The sequence below is a fragment of the Rhinoderma darwinii genome, chromosome 1 (assembly GCF_050947455.1).
Source record: "Rhinoderma darwinii isolate aRhiDar2 chromosome 1, aRhiDar2.hap1, whole genome shotgun sequence".
NCBI classification, from domain to species: domain Eukaryota; kingdom Metazoa; phylum Chordata; class Amphibia; order Anura; family Rhinodermatidae; genus Rhinoderma; species Rhinoderma darwinii.
This window is the reverse complement of record NC_134687.1, coordinates 103114178-103139124: the sequence shown is the minus strand read 5'-3', so window position 1 is coordinate 103139124 and position 24947 is coordinate 103114178. Positions and strand designations below refer to the sequence as shown.

Here is a 24947-nt window from a genome sequence, read left to right as displayed (position 1 = left end):
TGTTCCACTGATCTCTGTGTTCAGTGCTCACACTCCTTTGATGATGGCCTTGCACTAGGGACTATGGAGTTTTTTCAATGGTTCCAAAGTAGTCTGTCTAAGGCGTTCGACAAAGTGGAATCTAAGAAAAGAAAAAAAATCTAAAAACATCATAAAAGGTCTAAATGTCAAACGTTATAAGAAAACTCCTCCTCTGAGTCTGAGATTATAGTGTTGTCCGTAGATGAATCTCAGATGATTCTGACGCAAATGCTTCTGAAGATTACTGTGTGTTCCATAAAGATAAAGCTTCTAAATTAATCAAGACTGTTAAAGGGGTTATAGAGACTGATGAATCCCCTAAGGACCTTGTTAATAAAGATTCTCTTTACTATTTCCCTAGAAAAAAAGGTGAATGTACTGCCTAGTTATCGGGTGCTCAAAAATCTCTTTGAACAGGGCCGGGGCAATCCGGAGAAAAAATTAGATGTTGGGTCAAGGTTTCGGGCTGTTTATAAAACTGATCTTAAAGAATCAGAGGAGTGGGAACTCCCTCCAAAGGTGGACCACCCTGTGGTAAGATTGTAAAAAAAAAAATATCAGTCTTTCCAACTGATGAATCATCCCTCCTGAAAGAGACACTTGACAGGAAAGCAAACTCCATACTAAGGAGAAGTTATCAAGTTTCTGCTTCAGTCTTTAAGTTCTCTGTGGCTGCGGTGCCAGTCACTAGTGCAGTCAGGCTATGATGACATCAAATGGGTCGTGATATCTTTCTAGGTAAGACATTTTTCAAGATTTAGCTACTCTTAAGCTCTCAGCTGATTTTCTAAGTGATTTTCCAATAGATACAATCAGACTTTCCGCCAAGAGTCTGATGTTAAGAAAATTCTTCTCGCGGAGCGCTATGGATCATGCTGTGGTCAGTAGTTGTGGCTTTCAGTTATCATTTCTGCTCTCTGCCCTTTCACCCTTCTCTCATCGGAAAAGATCTCAAGGATGTCTTGAAGAATCTGAGCGAAGATAAAGGGAATTATTTTCCACAGGTTCCTAACAGAACTGGGAACTGCAGTTTTCCACAACAAAGGGGAAGAGGCAGACGGTCCTTTCGTAGACCCTTCAGGCAAAGGAGAGGATATATGGGTAAACTCCGCTGCATCAGAGAATAGAAAACTGAAAACTGATTTCTGATGCCAGAGCAGACTTGTCATCTGTAGGAGCCCAGTTGACAGATTTTGCTCTGCACTGGGACAACATCAACTGGATGCCTGGATACACTCTTCAATAAAAAGGGGCTACGCACCAGAATTTTCTCACCTAACTGCAAACAGATTTGTGGTTGTCTCCGCGAAAAAATCTCACATATTTACGCTTATTTCAGAGTTTCTAGACAAAAACGCATTAAAAGCCATTTCAGTACAGGAACAAGGGTTGGACGTTTATTCCGTGGTTTTGCTATGCCAAAACCAGAAACAAGCGGAAACTAGTCATAGACTTACATTTCCTAAACAGACATCTCAGGAAATTTCCATTCAAGATGGATTCCATAAAATCTGCCTTTGCCATTCTTTAGCAGGGGGACAATATGGCAAAACAGACCTAGCGGATGCATATCTCCACATTCCTATGCGCAAGAAAGACAGAAAGTTCCTCAGAATTCTCTATATGCAAAGAAAAGCGTCTTCTTCACCTGCTCCCCATTCTGGATTACTTCTGCCGCGCAGGTGTTTACAAACATCACAGTTATGCTGGCAGCAGCACTTTGTCTTCATGGAGATCATCCCATTCCTAAATGATTGGTTAAACATTACATATAGAGATGAGCGAACCGGGACAACCGAACCTGGTTTCGGTCCGAACATCGCAAAAAGTTCGGTTCGCAGCGAATCCGAACTTCACCAGGTTCGGCCGAACACGTTTTGACCGAACCCGGTCGGGCAGAAAAAACATTACAAAAATATTATACTAATCGGCAGCCACTTGTCTCTATCAATCACTGATAGAGAAAAGAGGCTGCTGATTAAAAATAAAATAAAAAGCATTTCATACGTACCCGGTCGTTGTCTTGGTGACGAGTCCCTCTTCTTCCTCCAGTCCGACCTTCTCTCCTGACGCGGCAGCCTGTGATTGGCTGCAGCGGCCGCGGCAGCCTGTGATTGGCTGCAGCAGCCGCGGCAGCCTGTGATTGGCTGCAGAGGCCGCGGCAGCCTGTGATTGGCTGCAGCAGCCGCGGCAGCCTGTGATTGGCTGCAGAGGCGGTCACGTGACGTGCGTGACCGCCACTACAGCCTGTGATTGGCTGCAGCGGCGACATGGATGAAACGTCATCGCTGGAGGCCGGACAGGAGGAATGTAAGTATGAACGTATTTTTTTTTTTTTTTATTACATTAAAATTTTATTTTCCGCGTGCCGAGCATGGTATTGTCAAGGTTGCTGAAAGAGTTAGTGCATCCTATTAACTCTTTCAGCACCCTGGACAGTACCATGCTCGGCGCACGGAAATTACAGGTTCGGTCAGAACTAGTTCGGTCCGAATCGAACTTTTTCGTGAAATTCGGCGAACCAGCCGAACCGAACTTTTCATAAGTTCGCTCATCTCTAATTACATAGTATGGTTGAAAAATACATATGTTTATCAAGTTCAACCAAGGGAGGGGAAGAAGGAATGGGATAAAACAAAAATTCTACACATTAACATAGGAGCTGATATTTTTTAATTCTAGGAAATTATCTATGCCTTTTTTTAAAGCCATCTACTGTTCCTGCTGTGACCAGCTCCTGTGGTAGACTATTCCACAGATTCACAATTCTCACAGTAAAGAAGGCTTGTCGCCTCTGCAGATTGAACCTTTTTTTCTCCAAACGGAGGGTATGTCCCTTGTCTTTTGAGGGGGTTTTACATGGAACAGGTTTTCACTATATTTCTTGTATGGGCCATTCATATTTTTATATAAGTTAATCATGTCCCCCCTTAGTCGTCTCTTTTCAAGGCTAAATAGGTTTAATACTTTTAATCTTTCCTCATAACTTAGATTCTCCATGCCCCTTTCTATGAACTGGATCCCAGAACGTAACTGCATATGCTAGATGAGGCCACACTAATACATTGTAAAGTGGTAATATTATATCCCTGTCCCGTGAGTCCATGCCTCTTTTAATACACAATATTTTGCTGGCCTTTGAAGCAGCTGATTGACATTGCATGTTGTTATTTAGTCTATGATCTACAAGTACACCAAGTTCCTTCTCAACACGTGACACTCCCAGTATAGCTCCATCTAGGACATATGATGCATGCAGGTTGTTGTTACCCAAATGCATAACTTTACATTTAACTACATTAAACCTCATTTGCCAAGTCAATGCCCAAACAGTGTGTCCAAATTGGCTTGTAATTTATTTAAGATCTTCCATATATGGAACAATACCCCATAGCTTGTTGTCATCTGCAAAAATAGAAACAGTGATATTAATCTCATCCTCTATATCATTAATAAATAAGTTAAATAATAGTGGTCCCAGCCCTGAACCCTGGGATACACCTCCTATATTTATGATTCAGAGTAGGAATCATTGACCACAAGTCTCTGTATACGGTCCTTGAGACAATTTTCAATCCAATTACAAACTATACTTTCTAAACCTATAGACCTTAATTTACCCAATAGGCGTCTATGAGGGACAGTGTCAAATGCCTTTGCAAAGTCCAAAAACACTATATCCACAGTGGCCCCTCTGTCTAGGCTTCCTCTCACCTCCTTCATAAAAACAATTCAGGTTGGTTTGACAACTTCTGTCCTTCGTAAAACTGTGCTGGCTGTCACATATAATACTTTTTTTTGTCACATACTCCTGTAAATTGTCCCTCAATTGCCCTTGAAACATTTTTCCCATAATGGATGTTAAGTTTACTGGTCTATAATTACCCGGGGAAGACCTAGAGCTCTTTTTGAAAATAGGCACATTTGCCCTACCGCGTAGCGGGATAGCAGCTGGTCAAACAAGTACAGTACAAAGTTTATAGTCCAGAAAGGGTACCTGAGGCAATGTAGACAGTAGCGGTGATTCAGCTGAAGATAAGGCTCCGGCAGTAGACGGAGACAGTTTCAGATCCAGGAAGTGAGTGCCGGCGTCTCACAGGAGGGAGATGCCGAAGAGAACTGCCGCGGCCGTCGGAGGGTAAGTCAGAGCAACGGGCCACGGCCATAGACGTAACAGTGTCCCCCCTCTTACGCCCCCTCTTCTTGGTGCCAGAGGGGGAGAGAAACTTCTTCATGAGGACAGGAGCATTGATGTTCTCCTCTGGCTCCCAAGACCTCTCCTCTGGACCGAATCCCCTCCAATCCACCAAATAAAACGTCCTTCCTCCTACTTTCTTGGTGGCCAGGATCTCCCTTACATCGAAAGTCCCTGACCAGCCGTCAGGAGCCACTGGGGAACTAGGAGTCCTGGAGCAGCGGTTCAGAACCACAGGCTTCAAGGCTACAGCAGGGAGACATGGAAGGAGTTAGGGATCTTGAGGGTAGGAGGCAGCCAAAGCTTGTAAGACACAGGGTTAATTTGTAGCAGAATCTCAAAGGGTCCAAAGAACCTGGGAGCAAATTTGCAAGACTGCACCCAAAGCAGGATATTCCTGGAATACAGCCAGACCTTCGTACCTGGAAGAAACTGAGGAGGCTCTCATCTTCTAGTGTCTGCCTTTTTCTTCATGCGGCCCACCGCCAGCAGAATAGAAGATCGGGTCTTTTGGCAATATCTGCAGAAAGTCCCTGAAGGTAGAGTCAGCTGCAGGCATCTGGGACATAGTAGAGACCGGAATAGGTATTTGAGGATGTTGGCCGTAGTCGATGAAGAACGGATTGGAGGTGGTGGACTCACTAGTATGGTTATTATAGGAGAACTCAACCCACGGGAGCAGCTGCACCCAGTCATCATGCCGCCTTGAGACAAAGTGCCGCAGATAGTTCTCCATAATCTGGTTAACCCTCTCGACTTGACCATTGGACTGGGGATGATAGGCCGAGGAGAAGTCCAACTTAACACCGTGGATACGGTGCTCTCCAGAACTTCGAAGTGAACTGGACCCCTCGATCCGAAACAATATGCAGGGGCAAGCCGTGCAGACGGAAGATGTGTTGAACGAAGAGGTCGGCCAGTCGAGCAGCAGAAGGCAGGCCAGTCCGGGGAACAAAATGAGCCATTTTGGAAAATCGATTCACTACCACCCAGATCACACTGCATCCAGCAGAGGGAGGCAGATCCGTGACCAAGTCCATCGCAACATGCCACCAGGGGACATCGGGCACAGGCAGCGGCTGGAGCAGACCAGCTGGTCTGGAGTTGGTAACTTTATTTGCTGCGCATACCGTGCAGGAGGAGACAAAGGCCACCAGAACTGACGGGCAATTACGTCTCGGGTCTTACGGGCACCCGCGTGACTTGTCAGCTTGGAAATGTGACCCCAGCGAAGGATTCTTCCTCTGTCTGCCAGACGTACAAAAGTCCTTCCCGGAGGAATGTCTCTAACTTGCTGAGGGTTAACCGAGAAGATGCAGGAAGGATCAATAATATTCTGTGGGGACTCAACGGTGTCCTCTGTCTCAAACGACCTAGACAAGGCATCGGCCCACAAATTCTTGTCGGTAGTGGAGTTCGAACCGGAAATGGGCAAAGAACAGCGACCACCTGGCTTGACGAGGATTCAGCCGTTGAGCCGTCTGAAGATAAGTCAGGTTCTTGTGGTCCGTAAAGACAAGGATAGGATGAGCTGTGCCTTCTAGTAGGTGTCTCCACTCCTGCAGGGCCAGCTTGATGGCCAGTAACTCGTGATCCCGAATCGAGTAGTTGCGCTCTGCGGAAGAAAACAGCTTAGAATAGTAGCCACGTACAAGAGTCTTTCTTTTCGAGCCTCTCTGGAAGAAAAGTGCACCAGCACCAACAGAGGAAACGTCCACCTCTAATGAAAGCTGTAGGGATACATCAGGGTGATGAAGAATAGAGGCTGACGTGAAGGCCTTTTTTAAGGTTTTAAATGCGGTTTCTGCTTCCGGAGTCCACACCTTGGCATTCATGCCCTTTTTAGTGAGGGTAGAGATGGGAGCTGTCAATAAAGAGAAGTTGGGAATGAACAGCCCGTAGAAGTTGGCGAATCCCAGGGAACGTTGTATGGCCCTTAAGCCTTGGGGGCGTGGCCATTCCAGGACTACCTTTACCTTCTCAGGGTCCATTTTGAGACCCTGATCAGAAATTATATAGCCCAGGAAGCGTAGAGATGGTGTATTCGCCCACGGAGGCGTCCTCCTGGCGAAGGTTAAAGATTGCAGTGGCTGCCGACGAGACTCACCCAGGCTCCTCGAATACACTACGGAATAACCGCACAAACCCCTGGAAGTCTCATGTCTTGGGTCCCTGTCATTCCCAGATTGGGTTTGCCCACGCCAGGGCCTTGCCGGCAAGTAAAGACATAATGAAGGTGATCCAGGCTCCGTCCGAAGGAAATGCTCGGGCCTGCAGGATGAAGTGGATATGGCATTGGTTCAGAAATCCCCTGCACGTACATGCGTCTCCATGGAAATGAGGTGGAAATGGCAGCAAGAACCGAGGATCCGAACTGGAGCTGCTATGAGGTGTAGCAGGAGGATCAATCCGAGGAGCTTGAATATAATTTCTGTGCCATGGAGTCTACTGCCACAAGAAGTTGATCCTGTCGTGCTCGCAGATCCTGCAGGTCCGCCTGCATGGCTTGGGAGGGTGACAGGCCCTTGAATTGACCAGCGGGGTCCATGGCCTGAGCGTACTGTCACAGTGCGGGGTGTGGACCCACTGGGCCTTATGACATAGCAGGATAGCAGCTGGCCAAACAGGTACAGTACAAAGTCTATAGTCCAGAAAGGGTACCTGAGGCAATGTAGACTGTAGCGGTGATTCAGGCTGAAGATAAGGCTCCGGCAGTAGACGGACACCCGGCAGGGTGTGACACAGTTGTTGCAGTGGAAGACACAACTCGACTTCAACTCCAGACGGAACAGAGTCACGGTAGCACGGGATAGAGGGTACAGGCAGCAGGAACGGGTAACACTGGGAACTGGAAAACACTAGGAGACCATTTGCAAGACAAACTCCAGGTACACAACGCTCAGGCAATGAACAAGAGGGCAGAGCCCTTTTTATAGTCCAGCAGCATTCTCGACTGATTGCAGGCTTCCTGCAATTGTGCGCGCACTGCGGGAGACAGTCTCAGATCCAGGAAGTGAGTGCCGGCATCTCTCAGGAGGGAGACGCCGCAGAGAACTCACATGTCCATGGCCGCGGCCGTCGGAGGGTAAGTCAGAACGACAGGCCGCGGCCATATACGTAACAACCAGTCACTAGAGAATCTCTGAATATTATGAAGAGGGGGAAAGAAATAACTGAACTAAGCTCTTTAAGAACTCTAGGGTGTAACCCATCTGGTCCCGGAGCCTTGTGCACATTTATTTTATTTAACTTAGCTTGGACCATATCTAAATTCAGCCAATTCAGTATATCAACTGACATATTAACAACACTGGCACCGGTTACATCACATATACAGAGCTAAAGAACCCATTTAGTAACTCTGCCTTCTCTTGATCCCCTGTGACCATTACCATTATTTAGGGGTCCTACATGTTCAGACCTTGACTTTTTGTCATTTATATACTTGAATAATTTTTGGGGATTTGTTTTGCTATCCTTGGACACCTTCCTTTCATTTTATATTTTTGCAGATTTTATTAAGCTCTTTATAATTTACAAAGGCTGCAGCTGTAACTTCGGATTTGTATTTTTAAAATACCCTTTTTTTTGCCATATATTGCACTTTTTACAGAAGGTGTAAGCCATGTTGGGTTTAATTTAGTCGTTTATACTTGTTACCTATAGGAATACATTTTGCACTGGAATTATACAAACTGTATTTTAAGATCTCCCATTTATAATTTGTACCATTATTTGACATTAGTTGTTCCCAGTCTATGTCCTGAATTGCAGTCCTCATACTGGGGAAATTGGCCTTCTTAACCCCTTCCCGACATTCGACATATCCATACGTCATAGCCTGGTAGGGGAAGTATTGAGCGGGTTCACGGGCTGAGCCCACTCCATACAATGCGGATGTCGGGTGTATGTTACAGCTAACACTTCACAGTCCCTTTCAGGACCGAGCTCATTTTGGCCTTCAGGACCAGCCCCATTTTTTCAAATCTGACGTGTCAATTTATGTGGTAATAACTCTGGAATGCTTTTGCCTATCCAAGAGATTCTGAGATTGTTTTCTCGTGACATATTGTACTTTATGTTAGTGGAAAAATGTGGTCAATAAATTCATTGCTTATTTGTGAAAAACACCAACATTTTGAGAAAATTTGCAAAAATTATGATTTTTCTAATTTTAAATGTATCTGCTTGTAAAACAGATAGTAATACCACACAAAATAGTTACTATTTCACATATTCCATATGTCTACTTTATATTTGCATTGTTTTTTGAACATTATTTTATTTTTTTTACACTTTTCACCGTGCGCTATAAATTGCATTTTACTTTATTCTGCGGGTCGATACGATTACAGCGATACCATATGTATATAGTTTTTTTATGTTTTGTGGCGTTTGCGCAATAAAATCACTTTTCGATAAAATTATTTAGTTTTTGTGTCACCATATTCTGAGAGCCATAACTTTTTTATTTTTCAGTCAAAAAAGCTGTGTAAGGGCTTGTTTTTTGCGGGACGGGTTGTAGTTTTTATTAGTACTATTTTCGGGTACATGCGACTTTTTGATCACTTTTTATTCTATATTTTTGGAGGGTTGATGACCAAAAAAATTGTGATTTTGACATTGTTTTTTAATTATTTTTTTTGCGGTGTTGACCGTGCGGGAAAAATAATATTATCGTTTTATAGTTTGGGTCGTTGTGAACGCGGTCATACAAAATATGTGTACTTTTTTTTTAACATTTTCATGCCTTATAACCGATTGCAGCACCCGCAATCGGTCCCTGGGAAAGTTTGTTGTAGTAACAAACTTTCCAGTTTGTTGTAGTAGCAAACTTTCCAGTTCGTTCCTACAACAAACTTTCCCTGCGATCACATGACCGCAAAGTATCACATGATACTTTGTCTGCCAAACTGGCAAGGGGTGTCACTGCTATGGACAGTGCAAGAGCTGGGAAGCGCTTACACTGTCCGTAGCAGAGACACGCCCCCTTGTCAGATCGGCAGAAGACTAATCTTGAAAGCTGAAGAGTGAGAGTGAGAGCGTGTGCGCGCGCACATGCTCTCTCCTCGTTCTTGCTGTAACACTGTCCATATCTGATTGGACAGCGTCACAGCCATCGCCACACGCCCCCTTGCCTGTACACGCCCCATTGACTGTCCAGGGGGTTATTTAAATATTAGGCGCCAAATATAACGGCACCGATATCTAAATAACGGAGGGAGGTAGATTTTTTTTTTAATTGCCCCAGGGTTTGTTCAGCCCTCCCCATTACATGCTGCACTCAGCTGCACATGTATGGGGAGGTGAAAAGTTATCTTTAACATTCGGTCCTCCCTATACATTTCCAATCATAGCTCCTTGTAAAAGGAGCAAATGAGTGCCGATCGACGAGCTGTCTCGCCAAACGGTACCTGTTTTTGAATCCCATACTGGGCCATGTAAAAGGACCTTTAGGGATCTATATGTGCACTTATAGAAAAGATGAATATAAACAATCAATTTCTACCACTCCAACAACTGTGGGGCATTTGTTAACAAATTGCTGTTTTTTCTATGTTTTTACAGTGATCATTTTAAACATATATTGTACTATGTAAAGGCATTTTTTTTTATAAATAAACATAGTTTTTCTCCAAAATGTCATCCATGCTTCTTAAACAGGATGGCTGCTGATGCGTGTTCTTTAGGAGTCCCTCTCTTGTCCAGACCTCTCAGGCGTTTCTCTTTAGACAATCCCTTTCCGTTTGCAAGATCTCCCAAAAATAACCTGCCCACAAAGAATCCTACTGCTGGGACCCATTAATCAGCTGTACTATGCGGAAGGACCTGGCAGCAAGTATTACATTTCCATCACAGGAAAAATAAAGCATTACATGGTGCCCATTGAAATCAATGGACTGTCTGTGTAATGCAAAAACACACCTGGTCCTCTATAGAGAGATCTTCTTTGTAGGAGAACTGTTCTGGCCTTTTGATAAAAGCCCTGAATGAGAAACTTGACTTTATTAGCTCAAATTACCTTAAAGGGGTATATTGAATCTTTTTTTTTTTTTAATGCAGAAAACCCCTTTAACAGCTTCTTCTTTACAGTAAAAGCTAACTGATCCGTCATGTGATCTCACATTCACTACTGAGCAACATTGAACAGGATTGTTCATTCAGCACCTGCCTATAGTTTAATTTAGAGAGGGTCAAACCCTTAAAGGGGTTGTACAGCATAAAAAAAACATGTCTGCTTTACTACAGAAACAGCACCACACCTGTCCACTGGTTGTGTCTGGTATTGCAGATCAGCGCCATTGAAGTGAATGATGCTGAACTGCAGAACCACACACAACCTCTGGACTGGTGTGAAACTGTATTTGGAAGATAGCAGACAGGTTTTTCTAATCCTGAAGGATCTTTTTAAGGTCAGCAATGTACTAGGACATTAGAGCATGCACGTCTAGTGCTCAGTTATTAAAGCTTATTTCAATTATTTCAGTCCCTCAGGAGTACATACTGTATGTATTTCTGATATCTTTAAACTGCCTAGCTTTTAAAGAGACTATTGCTGGGGATGTTTTCTGTGGAATCTACGTATGTGCTAAATAATGTTTACTATATATATATACCACTAGCCATTCATTTTGATTATTTAATACTTTTAGAAGATTTAAGGATCTCCATGTCACTAGGCAGCAACCTGGACTTTTTTAGGCTAACACTTAAGCATGGCTGGCTGAAAGATTATTCATTAGAGAGAATGAATGATTCAGGTTCTGAACAGATTTTTCCTTTATGTGATTACACTCTCAATCATACTCAGTAACAAAAACATGATGTATACTAAATGTATAATGCTCATGAAGCTCAACAAATGCCTAAAGACGTCAGGCCTAATTTGTCATGGAATATTTGTGTGTATAGTCCTACATATATGTTCTTCTTACTATAAACTAAGTAGATTTCTAACCTTTAAATTGTTCTGTCAAAGTAATTCTAGGCAATGTAATTCAATATTAACTTTGAAGAAATGTCAAACTCAAAACATTACCTGAACTCTCCTTGTAAACAAAGTTGCATTATGAGATTTGTCACACAAGAACACCTGAAACAAGCAATAAAAGTGTGTTAGGTGAATGTCCGACTTCCAACCCCCATCGTTGACAAAAACGTGGGGCCACAAATTTCCATTCTCACCTGGAGACCAGGACGATCATACACCATCACTCTCCATTGAGATGAAAAAGAATGTTCGACACAGCCAAATACGCATAGTTTGGACCCCCACCTAACTAACTTTTATGACCTGTGTCATTGTCAGGTGATAAAGGTAATAAAGGGGTTGTTGCAGGACAATCACTTTGATTTATTCCATTCTGTAGAATATAATTCACAGTTCATGTTAAGGCTTTGTTCACATCTGTGTTGTGCCATTTTGTTTTTCTGCTCGATTAGAGGAGCAGAACCAGGGAATAACGGAACCAAAGGTTGCACAATGGTTTCACAATGGACACCGCCGGTTGCCCATTGACTTTAATAGGTTCCGTCGGCTTTCCGTTGGGGGATCTGTGATTTTACCAGACAAAATAGCATTGCATGATGCGCTATTGTCTTCGGTAATCACTGCCGGATCTGCAACAGAGGTCCCTAAGGGAGCCTCCGACGCATATGTGAACGAATTTATATAAAAAAATTCTATAATAATAATATTATCAGTTCCAAATTAATTTCTTAAGCAAGGAATACAAGGGCAACATCCCAAAAAAAATAAAAAACAGATGTTCTTGTTGTTAATAGTAGACAGAGATGAGTGAGGAGATATAAGAAGGTACAGCACTGTGCCAGAGCTTTGTGGGTGAGAGTAATACGTTTAAATTGTATTCTAAAGTGAATAGGCAACCAGTGCAGTGACTGGCACAGAGTCGAGTCATTGGTATAGTGGTTTGACAGAAACATTGCTGCATTTAGAATAGATTGGAGAGGCGAGAGTTTAGTGAGGGGAAAACTGCTTAGCAATGAGTTTCAGTAGTCAAGACGACAATGAATTAGTGCAACAATATGAGTCTTGTCTGTTTCCACAGTAAGAAAAGGGCCGACTTTGGAGATATTTTTCACGTGCAGGTGACATGAGCGTACAAGTGATTGAATATAAGGAGTAAAGGGAAGATCTGAGTCAAACATAACCCTAAAACAAGGAGCATTGGATTTAGATAGGTTAGTAGATGGTAGAAACACAAGAAGCTCAGTTTTTTAAACTTTTAGTTTCTCATAGATAAAGGACAATGTTGGGGACAGCTGTCAGACTATTACTGGTGTCGGGGATGTCACGGGAAGAGGGATATAAATGGGCTTATAGATTGTACTGGAAGCTAAATCTGCTGATGTTCTATCCAAAAGGGGCTGTGTAGAGAGAAAACAGGAGAGTAACCTAGGACTGAACCCCGAGGAACCCTAACGGCAAGGGGAAGAGTAAAAGAAGTAGCGCCAGTAAATGATACACTGAATGAGCGGTCAGAGAGGTAGGAAGAAAACCAAGAGAGGGCAGTATCCTTAAGGCAGTGGAGCCTACTGAGTAGGAGTTAGTGATCTACAGTGTCAAACGCTGCAGAGGGATCCATAAGAATCAATAGAGCGTAATGACCGTTAGATTTAGATATCAGTAGATCATTTAAAACTTTAGTAAGGGCAATTTCTGTAAAATGTAGAGTGCGAAAACCAGATTGTAAGGGGCCAAGAAGAGAGTGAGTATAGAGATACTGGCATAGGTGGAATTAAAATTTTTAACAGGTTCTCTGTTTTGCCGACAAAGACATGTGTCGGGGGAAGGGGGGTCACGGTGTTTTGCGATGTATCACGCCATGGAAAATTATTCTAATAATCAGTGTTTAACTGGATTTCCACACTATGTATATAATTACATAAGCGTACATACCTACCTACCCATACTAAATTAAACTCACCCATTAGGTATAGACCTATATGCACACATTCAATAGCCTAAGCGTGCCCAGCCCATTTAGTTAGGCTATGCAATGCGAGAAGGGTGGAGGACAGTGTGGCTTGCGCAGTAAGCCGCAACAAATGTCCCGGCTAATGCACAGATACGGTGCCAGAACTAAGATCAGTACATATGTACAACACCAGAACCAAGCTCAGTACATGTATACAGAACAATACATGGATAGGACCCCTGGTAGTTGGCGGGCACAATAAACAATTACAAGGAAGGAGGTTGCCTGCAAGCAGCCGAGCCCAATTTTCCAACTACCAATAATAGATAAAATAAATAACCTTTATTACGCTACGTATAGCGAGACAGACCACATAGATTTGAGTTAAAATTGTCACTACCTAAAGACCGGACATAGACATAAATTACCTGTACGATTACAGGCATATATAGTAATTGACTTAGGAGCACTATTTCCTTCCCTAGCCAGTTAAATTGTTAGATGAACTAATAGATAAACAGTAGGTTCGGTCAGCGGTAGGTGTTTAAAATCTTAACAGCCCCCCCCCCCCCCCGACATGTTTCGCTACTAAGTAGCGTCCTCAGGGGTACACGGGGCTAATGACCGGACCTACTGTTTATCTATTAGTTAATCTAACAATTTAACTGGCTAGGGAAGGAAATAGTGCTCCTAAGTCAATTACTATATATGCCGCTATACGTAGCGTAATAAAGGTTATTTATTTTATCTATTATTGGTAGTTGGGAAATTGGGCTCGGCTGCTTGCAGGCAACCTCCTTCCTTGTAACAGTACATGTATACAGCACCAGAACAAAGTCAAGTACATACAATCAACTCCAGAACTAAGTTCAGTACACAAATATAACACCAGAACCAAACTCAGTACATAAATACAACACCAAAACCCAGTTCAGTACTTAAATATAGCACAAGCACAAATACAGCTCAGTACAGAGATCATTTTCAAATTCAGTTTAGCCCTTGCCATATAAGTTTCTGCTACATAAAACTACAGCTCCCAGTATAGCCTGAACAATGGTAAAGATATGCTGGGAGTTGCTGCTTCACAAAAAAAGAACGATACACCCATCATCTCGCTGCAGATCATACAGTAACTACAGTACTGATCAGTCACAGGGAGAATAAACATTCACATTTAGTGACTCCATGACGACGCCTCCTGGCAACTACCCATTTCTGCAAAGTTTGCTACTCAGTTGTCTACGGCTGCTCACTTTTCCAACATTTCTGGAACTATAAATGAAGATAAAATTCTCATGGTGCCACACTCTATGCCCCTGCATATAATAGTATCATACACTGTTAACTGAATATAATAGTACCATAAACTGCCCCCATTAATACAATTGTGTCAAACACTGTAAAGCAAAGCACTACAAACACACACACACACACACACACACACACACACACACACACACACACACACACACACACACACACAGTGCCCCCTGTAGATAGTGCCCCTCATAGAGTCCTCTGTAGATTGTGCCCTAAGAAGAGCTCCCTGTGGATAGTGCCTCCCTTAGAGTCCTCTGTACTCTATGACGTCATTGCGCCGACTGCATCATTGCTCAAGCGGCGAATAGCGAGGCATTCTGTGCCTAGCCAGGCAGCGCTAGATAAATCAAGTGTATCCGCATCCTTAGGACGTGGATACAATTGAGTACAGGGGATCAGATTCCGGGTTACCGCTTCACCCCAGTTCTCCAAACTGTAATTTTAACAACCGGTTCGGGAGAACCTGGTTGAACCGATTGGATCCCACCCATGGATAGTACCAAGTGTTTCAGGAGTCAAAGGGAAGGTGAGAGACTGGTTGTAGTTAGCAGCACTTGATGGGTTAAGAGATATTTTTTTTTATGTAATAGGGTTATAACAGCATGTTTTAAGGACGAGGGAAAGATCACCGGAAAAAAAAAGAGGTTAAATGTTATACTTAGGTAAGTAATGACAGCCAGGAGAGGGACTTGATGAAGTGTGAGGGAATATGATCATTAATGCAGGTAGTAGGATGAGAAGAAGAGAGGAGCCTAGAGACTTCTGTTATTGTGTGACGTGCTGAAAGTGAAGAGGAAGTGTGGAAGGGAATTTGATTTAAAGCTGGATACTGTCCATTTAACTTTGAAATAGGTGGCAAGTTCTTTAGCAGAGAGATCTGTGATCGGCATCTGCACTTTAGGACTAAGAAGGGAACGAAAAGTATCAAAGAGTTGCTTTGGATTATTAGATAGTGTGGAGGTGAGGAGGTAAAATAAGCTTTTTGTTTAGCATGGTGAAGGAGTTGTAAGTTTTAGTATGAATTTGTAACAAAGGAAATCTGTTGACATATGTGATTTTCTTTCCATATACCTTTGCACACCTAGAGCACTGCTGAAGAAAACTAATTTGAGACGTATGTCAAGGTTGCTGCCATCGGTGTTGGGAAGTTTGAAGCGTAGGGTGTGCTGCTTTGTCCAGGCACTTTTGAGTATTTTATTGTAATGTTTGGCAGACAGATTGGACAGGAGAGGGAAAAGATAGGGGACAATGAAGACTGTACCCTGTCTATAGGTTGCTGAGTATTAAGGCATAAACATTGCTGCATGTGTAATAGGTAGATGTATCCTGAGAAGGGGGGGGGGGTCCTTTCAGATAGATATATTTGATCTTCCTTATTTCCTCATTTATTAATCTAATATTATTGTTAATATTTTCATTCACAGATAAGAAATGTGGCATCCAATCTTTGCATTGACAGCAAACATGGAGCAACAGGCACAGAATTAAGAGTTGATACTTGTGTTAAGGATGGCTCTGAAAGGACTTGGTCACATGAACAGGTAATGTACAGAAACAGTTTTTGCTTTGAACACCCAATAGTACAAAAATACTTGAATGGTACAAAAAGTGATCTTATAGGTAAATTGAATCTGGTAATGCTGAGATGTCCAGAATTTGAAGGACTCAAACATAAGTCTAAAGCCTCATGAACATAATTAGGGCTGTAAAATTGAATCTCCTGGGCCTCACTCCAAGATCTTTAGCAAATTTACTATTTGCAAATAGCTATTTTTTGGGGATACACTTTACAGAATTTATAAACAAATTGCTTTTATAAAATAATCCCCATTATATTTTAATTACAGGACTCACCCTGGTGTTCTGTTCTTTTTATGGCTTTTTGATAATGGGCTTCAAACTACGTACAGGCAGCACACGGAGTCCCTGTTGGTCTGTATTACAGAACTCTAGGTACTCGGTGTGTCGCCATATGAGACCCTGTATTTTCCCTAAAAGCAATGCTTTTGGGGGAAAATACTGTAACTGTAATATGGCTGCTTTGGAACATACCAGACTTTTTTTTCTCATAGATTCCTGTATGAATTTATGACAAAGAAGCAAACTATGCTCTAAACCTGTCAATGCCTTTTGTCAATATTGAACATCACGAGAATTTTTAAATCAAGCTGCTCAAGGATGATTACATTTAGCTAATAGTTCACTCAACGTAAAATCAAGTGTATCTTAAAAGAATGAAATCTGAGGTTAAGGTAAAGGTTCATAGGACCTGGTCCAAAAGTTCAGCTTCAAACAGCATTTTGCCGTCACCACTTACAACAAAACCAAAATTTCACCCTCTATACATTTGTGTATACATCATATGATTAAGGGCTCATACACACAGATGGACCACGACTCTGTACAACTTCCAGATGTATGAAGCTTTAATATTTCTCTTATAACTCTCTATTGGGCTTCTATTGTAATAGCAAATGCCTCTGATATCATACGAAGGAATACAGACATTTTTTTCTCCCTAATATTATCTGAATCGATCAGAAATAAAATTTGGCTGCTCCATCGCATTCCATATTATGAAGGTATTAATGAAATGATGCTTTTAAGGGAAAATACTTCTGTTATACAATGTCGTATATGCCAGAGATCAGACGGCTGACGTGGCAGTCCTGACATTCTAATGTAGAAAAAACAGCAGCACGGTCCTGCCATTCTGCCATTTTAATGTGCTTTTTTCCTGTTTTTTTTTTTTTTTTTAAGTTCAGCAAAAATATATGGTTTTGCAGTAATTGTCACAAAATTTACAACCCCAAAATGTATTCATGCCCCTTTCCATAGCCCTTAAATTAGTTCAGACTCTAAAGTGAATCCCGGCCCCAAATTTAATTCAGACCCTGGACCAGACCCCAATAATTAATCCAGACCACAGACAAGACCCCAATATTTTTCAGACCCAGACCAGACCCTAAAATTAGTCCACACCAGACCAGACCCCCAAAGTTAATTTAGACCCCAGATCAAACCCCAAAATTAATTTAGCCCTTAGACCAGACCCCTCCATTTACTGCTTTCGCTCCTGGATCAGGTCTTCTCTTCCGGGGCCCACAATATATCTATGTCATAAGACTCTTCATAATTTGCTATAGCCTGATCTAGAGGAAGGTCTGCGCAACAGCTCTCGCCCACTGTACATAGTTACATAGTTGATAAGATTAAAACAAGACAGAGGTCCATTAAGTCCAACCTATGATTCTACAGTGTTGATCCGGAGAAAAGTAAAACCCCTATGAGAATTGCCTCTTACTTAGGGGAAAAATTATTTCCCGACTCCAAATATGGCAATCACAATAAATCCCTTGTTCAACGACCCAATTTAGTACGTATAATTTGTGATATTGTATATTTCAATAAAGGCATTCAGGCCCCTTTTGAACTTGTTCAAAGAATCAATAATCACTTAATCCTGTGGCAGAGAGTTCCATAATCTCACAGCTCTTAAGTAAAGAATCCACGTCTATGATGATGGTGATACCGTCTTTCCTCTAGACGTCTTTCCTTTTTATACCTAGGCCTTATCACAGGCCTAGGTATAAAAAGATTTTTAGACAGCTCTTTGTATTCTCCATTCATATATATTTTTTATCTAATTGCTAGTTATTAGATCACCCATAGGTCGTCTTTTTTCTAACCTCCAATGCACTTGTTCCCTCCACTGCACACGCTCAAGTTCAGCTATGTCATTCTTATACATAAGTGCTGAAAATTGAACACTATATTCCAGGTGTGGTCTGACTAGTTTTATCCTGAGTTAGGGTATGTGCACACGGTAGCAGGCATTTACGTCTGAAAAGACAGACTGTTTTCAGGAGAAAACAGCTGCCTCGTTTCAGACGTAATTGCTCCTCCTCGCAGTTTGCGAGGCTTCTCTGACAGCTGTAAATCTTGAGCTGCTCTTCATTGAGTTCAATGAAGAACGGCTCAAATTACGTCTGAAAGAAGTGTCCTGCACTTCTTTTGACGAGGCTGTATTTTTACGCGTCGTCGTTTGACAGCTGTCAAACGACGACGCGTAAATGACAGGTTGTCTGCACAGTACGTCGCCAAACCCATTCAAATGAATGGCCAGATGTTTGCCGACGTATTGTAGCCTTATTTTCAGACGTAAAACGAGGCATAATACACCTCGTTTACGTCTGAAAATAGGTCGTGTGAACCAAGCCTTAGTTGTTAACCTAATTACATACATATTCCCCCAGTCCCAGCATTCTCATTTTATATGCCAACATTTTATGTGGCACAGTATCAAACTCTTTTGGAAGGTCTAGATACAGCACATCCACAGCCTTACCCAGGTCCAGTCTAGAACTTACCTCCTCATAGAAGCTAATCACATTGATATATACTAGGATAGCATCGCTTTGAAAACCTTCACATATTTTATCAACAATGGGTATTTTTGTAGTTTTTCTACAAAGGTTCATACATATTTTGCCACACAGCAACGGCTTAGCCATGCCAGTTGTTTTAAAACTGTCTAGGCTGTCAGTATATAATGTAAAAAAAAAAAAATGTATTAGTACATATGGCATATAAACTATCCACCGTTTTATTTTGGACATTTCCCATTTCTGTGTCTTATAATACTTGATAAATGACCCCAGGTGTCTCTTTGTATAAACCGTGGGGGGAAGTTATTATCAGGTTTAAAAAAGTAGGTCATTTTGGCACACGAAAAATGTGACTTTGTTAACTTTCATGCAGCGTCCGTCACTTTTTCTAAAACGGGAGTGGTTTAGAGATAGGAACATGGCTAACCACGGCCTGATAAATTTACTATAATTGTCGTTAGAAACAGGCGCAAAATATGGCGCAGATCTACTCCAGCTCATACCTGCCATAGATTTGTCTTTCTGGTACACAAATGGCCAGAGATGCGCCTCTTAAATTTTACTCCAGCATTCTTGAGACTAACACTGGTGTATGAAATACAAGTCTTAATAAATTCGCCCCTCTATGTTAGCATATAAAACATCAGTAAATGTCATTCAAAATATATCCACTAGATGGAAGCATTTTACAACAAATGAATAAATTCTTGCAGTACTGGTTTTCTATTGCTGGAGTATAAACCCTATATGAATGCTCATTCTTGATATTGGCAGATATTTAGCTATTGAATGGGTTATTTAATCGTTTGGCAGTAAACAAAATTAAAGGGATTTTTGCCATAATTAATAAAAATTAATAGTTATCACCTATCCACAGGATAGGTGATAAATATCTGATCATTGGGGTGCCGAGGACAGGCTTACCTTGCTGTTCCTGCGAGCCCCATAGGAATGGAGCTCAGTGCGAATGTTTGGCCACCGCTTCATTTATTTCTATGAGGCTGTCGAAGATAGCAAATAAATAACCCTAATGCATATTTGAGCTTTATTTAACATTTGATAAATTCACTTTTTATTAAATTTACGGCGGTATAATAGATGTTAGTGTATTTTTTCCATTATTTTGTTCATTTGCTATAAGCAAGGGACATTAAATGGAAATGTCCCGCTTTCTTTTATACCAATTACAAATATAAACTTTCTAACATCTAAAGTGAACAGTGTAAAAATTGCAACACTTCTAATTAATTTTTTTGTATAGTGATTGAGATAAAAAAAACAACAAATTTACATTCACTGATTAAATGTATATACAGTAATAAAACTGTGTCACTCCTTGCTCAGACACCCTATAAGTAACATAGTAAAAAATAGATTTCATGCACACACTATGTTTTCTGAGTTTTTAAACGCTTGAAAGAATGCCATTAATTTCACGTCTTTTCAGTAGCTTATTTTATTTTCACTATAGACTTTAACATTACATCTGACTGTAGCGTTTTTTAACTAAACTAAAAATGCCACGGAAAACGGAGCAAAAAACTGTGTTTGTTTGAATATAGCCTAAAGAATTAGATCATGTTTATTTATCTGCACTTCATTCTGAATCTTTCTTCATTGTACATATTATTCAAAGGTATAAGATATTTAAGACATTTCTCACTGGTACCTTAGTGACATGATACAAAAGAAAACCTCATGTTGAAGGCTAATTGAATAGTAAAACAGGTAATTTATTTCAGTTGTAAAGGACCATTCGTAATTGACATTGCATTATATGTCTCTGCCACCAGGTGGCAGCTGGTGACGTAACATGCCACATTCAAAATGTATTTACTAAGGGCCTGTTCACAACAGCGTTGGGCTTCCGTTCAACAGTTCGGTTCGACCTTTCAATTGGAGGAACCGATGAACGGAAAGCCGAATGGAAACTATAGCTTTTGTTTGCATTACCATTGATTTTAAAGGTAATGCTTCCGTTGCAGTTGGTTTACGTTTGTTTCCTTTCCATAAAGTTTCCATTTATTTTTTTATTGACTATGGTCGTGTTCTCTATAAATGCCTGGTGTTTAGTCATTTTTATTGTTTTATCCCCATATGTCATTAGAATAATATACAGTTAGGTCCAGAATTATTTGGACAGTGACCCAAGTTTTGTCATTTTTGCTGTTTACCAAAACATATTAAATATACAGTTATATAATCAATATGGGCTTAAAGTGCAGACTCTCAGCTTTAATTTGAGGGTATTCACATCCTAATTTGAGGAAGGGTTTAGGAATTACAGCTCTTTAATATATAGCTGCCTCTTTTTCAAGGGACCAAACGTAATTGGATTGTTATCTCACAAAGCTATTTAATGGGCTGCATGGGCTATTTCCTCGTTAATCCATCATCAATTAAGCAGGTAAAAGGTCTGGAGTTGATTCCAGGTGTGGCATTTGCATTTGGAAGCTGTTGCTGTGAACCCACAACATGAAGTCAAAGGAGCTCTCAATGCCAGTGAAACAGACCATCGTTAGGCTGAAAAAAAATTAAGAAATCCATCAAAGAGATAGCACAAATGTTAAGAGTGGCCAAATCAGCAGTTTGGTACATTCTTGAAAAAATATATCGCACTGGTGATCTCGTAAACTCCAAAAGGCCTGGACGTCCGCGGAAGACAAAAGTGGTGGATGATCGCATAATCCTTTCCATGGTGAAGAAAAACCCCTTCACAACATCGACCCAAGTGAAGAACACACTCCTGGATGTAGGTGTATCAGTATCTAAGTCTACCATAAAGAGAAGACTTCATGAGAGCAAATACAGAGGGTTCACCACAACGTGCAAACCATTTATCAGCCTCAAAAATAGAAAGGCCAGATTACACTTTGCCAAACAACATCTAAAGGAGCCGCCCAGTTCTGGAACAGCATTCTATGGACAGATGGAACTAAGATCAACCTGTACCAGAATCATGGGAGGAAGAAAGTATGGAGAAGGCTTGGAACGGCTCATGATCCAAAGCACACCACATCCCCTGTAAAACATGGTGGAGGCAAAAAGACAAGGGATCACTCCATCCGTCTGGAAATAAACAGGTTCAATCTAGAGAGGCGACAAGCCTTCTTTACTGTGAGAACTGTGAATCTATGGAATAGCCTACCGCAGGAGCTGGTCACAGCAGGGACAGTAGATGGCTTTAAAAAAAGGCTTAGATAATTTCCTAGAACGAAAAAATATTAGCTCTTATGTCAATGTATAGAATTCTTGTTTGAATATTGAATTTTTCCTTTTTAAGGAAGATTAGTTAATTCCTTATTGGTAATTTTTATATGAATTTCTTTATATAATTATTTATATACTTATTTATTTATTTTAAACCTTTCTCTGGATCAATAGGGCTAATACTAAATTCTCGTAATTTTTCCCATTCCTACCCATTCTCCCATCCTTTAGTTGAACTTGTTGGACATGTGTTTCTTTTTTGACCGTACTAACAATGTATCTATGAAAAACTTTTCATTATACAAATATTAATACATAAGACTGAGTAACTTCTGGAAACCAAAATGGTAAAGTTTTTTTATTCTTCCTGTTTTTGCTGTGTGCTTTGCATATACTATATATAGTATGTGAAGTTGCAGTGAAAATCACTTTAGTTATAGAGAGTTGGTTTCATTTTTACTAACAATTCATTGCCTATAGCTTTCATTAGAGCCCAGTTAACATTCAGTAAAATCATTCTCTGATATAATAAATATCAATTAGAAAAGTAAACCTGATTTACAATGAAGTCTATGCTTCTTCAGTTATGGCCAGTGAGAAATATGTAGTAGCTTGTGACAAACATTAATTGCATTTTATTGTATTCATTTCTTAATATTATGTTATGCTATTCCTCAGCTATTCACCTTTGGATGGAGGGAGGACTTACGCCCAGGGGAGCCAATTCACACAAGGAAGTTCTGCTTTGATGCCATATCTCGTAATAGTGCTGTTACCCTTTATGACTGTCATGGAATGAGGGGTAACCAGCACTGGAGCTATCGAAAGGTAAGAGAAAATACATGAATAAGTGTACGAGTAGAAGAAAATAAAGTAAATAAAATTACCAGTCAAAGTAAATAGTGATCAAAACATCGCTAGGTATAACTACATGGAGCAACCAGATTGCAAATTATGAGTACATAGTAAATTTGTAAAAACTTCTAATAGTTTTAGCTTGGAGATAAAACATAACTGTTTTTGGCAATATAAGTGTAGAAAACGTACAGTGCATTCGGAAAGTCTTCGGACCCTTTCACATTTTTCACATTGTTATGTTGAGGCCTTGTGCTAAATAAAAATAAAAAGTCAGATTTTTGCACATCATTCTGGACTCAATACCCCATAATCACAAATTGAAAACAGAATTTTAGAAATTTGAACAAATTTATTAAAAATTAAAACCTGAAATTTTGCATAAGTATTCAGACCCTTTGCTATGACACTTGAAATTTAGCTCTGCGGGCCTCCCATTTCTCTGGATAATCTTTGAGATGTTTCAACGCCTTGATTAAAGTCCACCTGTGGTAAGTTCATTTGATTAGACATAATTTTGGAAGGTTTCACAGCTGACAATGCTTATTAGAGCAAAAACCAAGCCATGAGGAGGAAAAAACTGCTTGTAGAGCTCAGAGACAGGATCGTGTGGAGGCACAGATCTGGAGAAGGTTAGGAAAAAAAATCTGCTGCATTGAACGTTCCCAAGAGCCCAATGGCCTCCATAATTCTTAAATGGACAAACCGGGATTCTTCCTAGAGCTGGCTGCCTCGCCAAACTAAGTAATCGGAGGAGAAGGGCCTTAGTAAGAGAGGTGTTGTAGGGGTGTTTTTCAGTAGCTGGGACAGCGAGACTGCTCAGGATTGGGGAAAAGATGAATAGAGCAAAGTACAGAGATATTAAGGCCAAAGTTCACCATCCAACAAGACAGTGACCCTAAGCACACAGCACTAGACCCTAAGTACACGGCCAATACAACACAGGAGTGGCTTAGGGACAACTCTATGAATGTCCTTGTGTGACCCAGCCAGAGCCCTGACTTGAACTCAATCAAACATCTCTGGAGAGACCTGAAAATGGCTGTCCACCGACGTTCCCCATCCAACCTGACAAAGCTTGATAGGATCTGCAGAGAAACGCGTTTTTCAAATTGAGTTCTGTTAAAAGCACTTTGGTGGTTAATGGCCGCACAGTATTGTGAAAATCAGCTGCAATACCGCACATCGGCCACATTGTGTCTGCGTTGTGTGAGCGCTGCCTATGTTCTTTAATATGTTCCCAATATGGTTTTACAGTCTGGGACTATCACCGATAACTAGAACGGTGGTCCCAAGTCCCCGTTCCTTCTCACCACACAACAATGATGAGAAGTCATTTTAGTGGAGCGGTGCTAAAGCAAAATAAATAAAATAATGGCAGCTAACTAGCATACACAAAATAAGTAAAATAATGATTCCTCTAGCCATGGCTGGACTATGTTCACAAAACAACCTCTTAGGCTAGTGAATAAATTTTTCTGCAATTAATTTGTCCCTCTTACCCTTGCCAATCTCACTCTATACTGACATCTCCCACTTCATACCTTCTTCCCTTTTCATCCTAGTTCTATCCCCCCCCCCCCCCCACACCCCTGTGAGATGTTGTGCAGCCTCCTATTCTGCTTGTAATCTTTGGCCTCTTCAAACATCACTTTTGCTGCTTTATTGGCTGTCCTCAAGCTGTCACCGCCATGTTTATGTTTGTGTTCCAATTATCTTTTTCTCTTTAATTATGACATTCGATTATAGGAAATTGATACTTCTGCTTTGAGGTAATTGACAGGTTTTTACTTCATGTCAATTCCTTTTACCCCTCCCTCTTATTTGGATGACTATAATTTGTACTGTATGCATGCAATTATAACTACTTTTGTGGCAAAAAAGACAAAAGTATTATAGGTATGATACCTTTATTGGCTAACCAGAAAAATTATGTATGGAAGCTTTCAGACCACAGAGGCACCTTCGTCAGGCAAGTTTATAAATGAATGACTTCGAAAAAAGAGCACAACATTT

At 41.0% G+C, this 24947-nt stretch overlaps 1 protein-coding gene across 1 annotated transcript in view; it reads left to right on the top strand.

Moving 5' to 3' along the window:
* The window catches only part of GALNTL6 (polypeptide N-acetylgalactosaminyltransferase like 6), a 1595017-nt gene that overhangs the window by 1522506 nt on the left and 47564 nt on the right, over positions 1-24947 (top strand). The window contains exons 10-11 of the mRNA XM_075849659.1: positions 15903-16019; positions 22755-22904. Of these exons, the coding sequence (XP_075705774.1) occupies positions 15903-16019; positions 22755-22904 (267 nt within the window). The remainder of the gene's footprint in view (positions 1-15902; positions 16020-22754; positions 22905-24947) is intronic.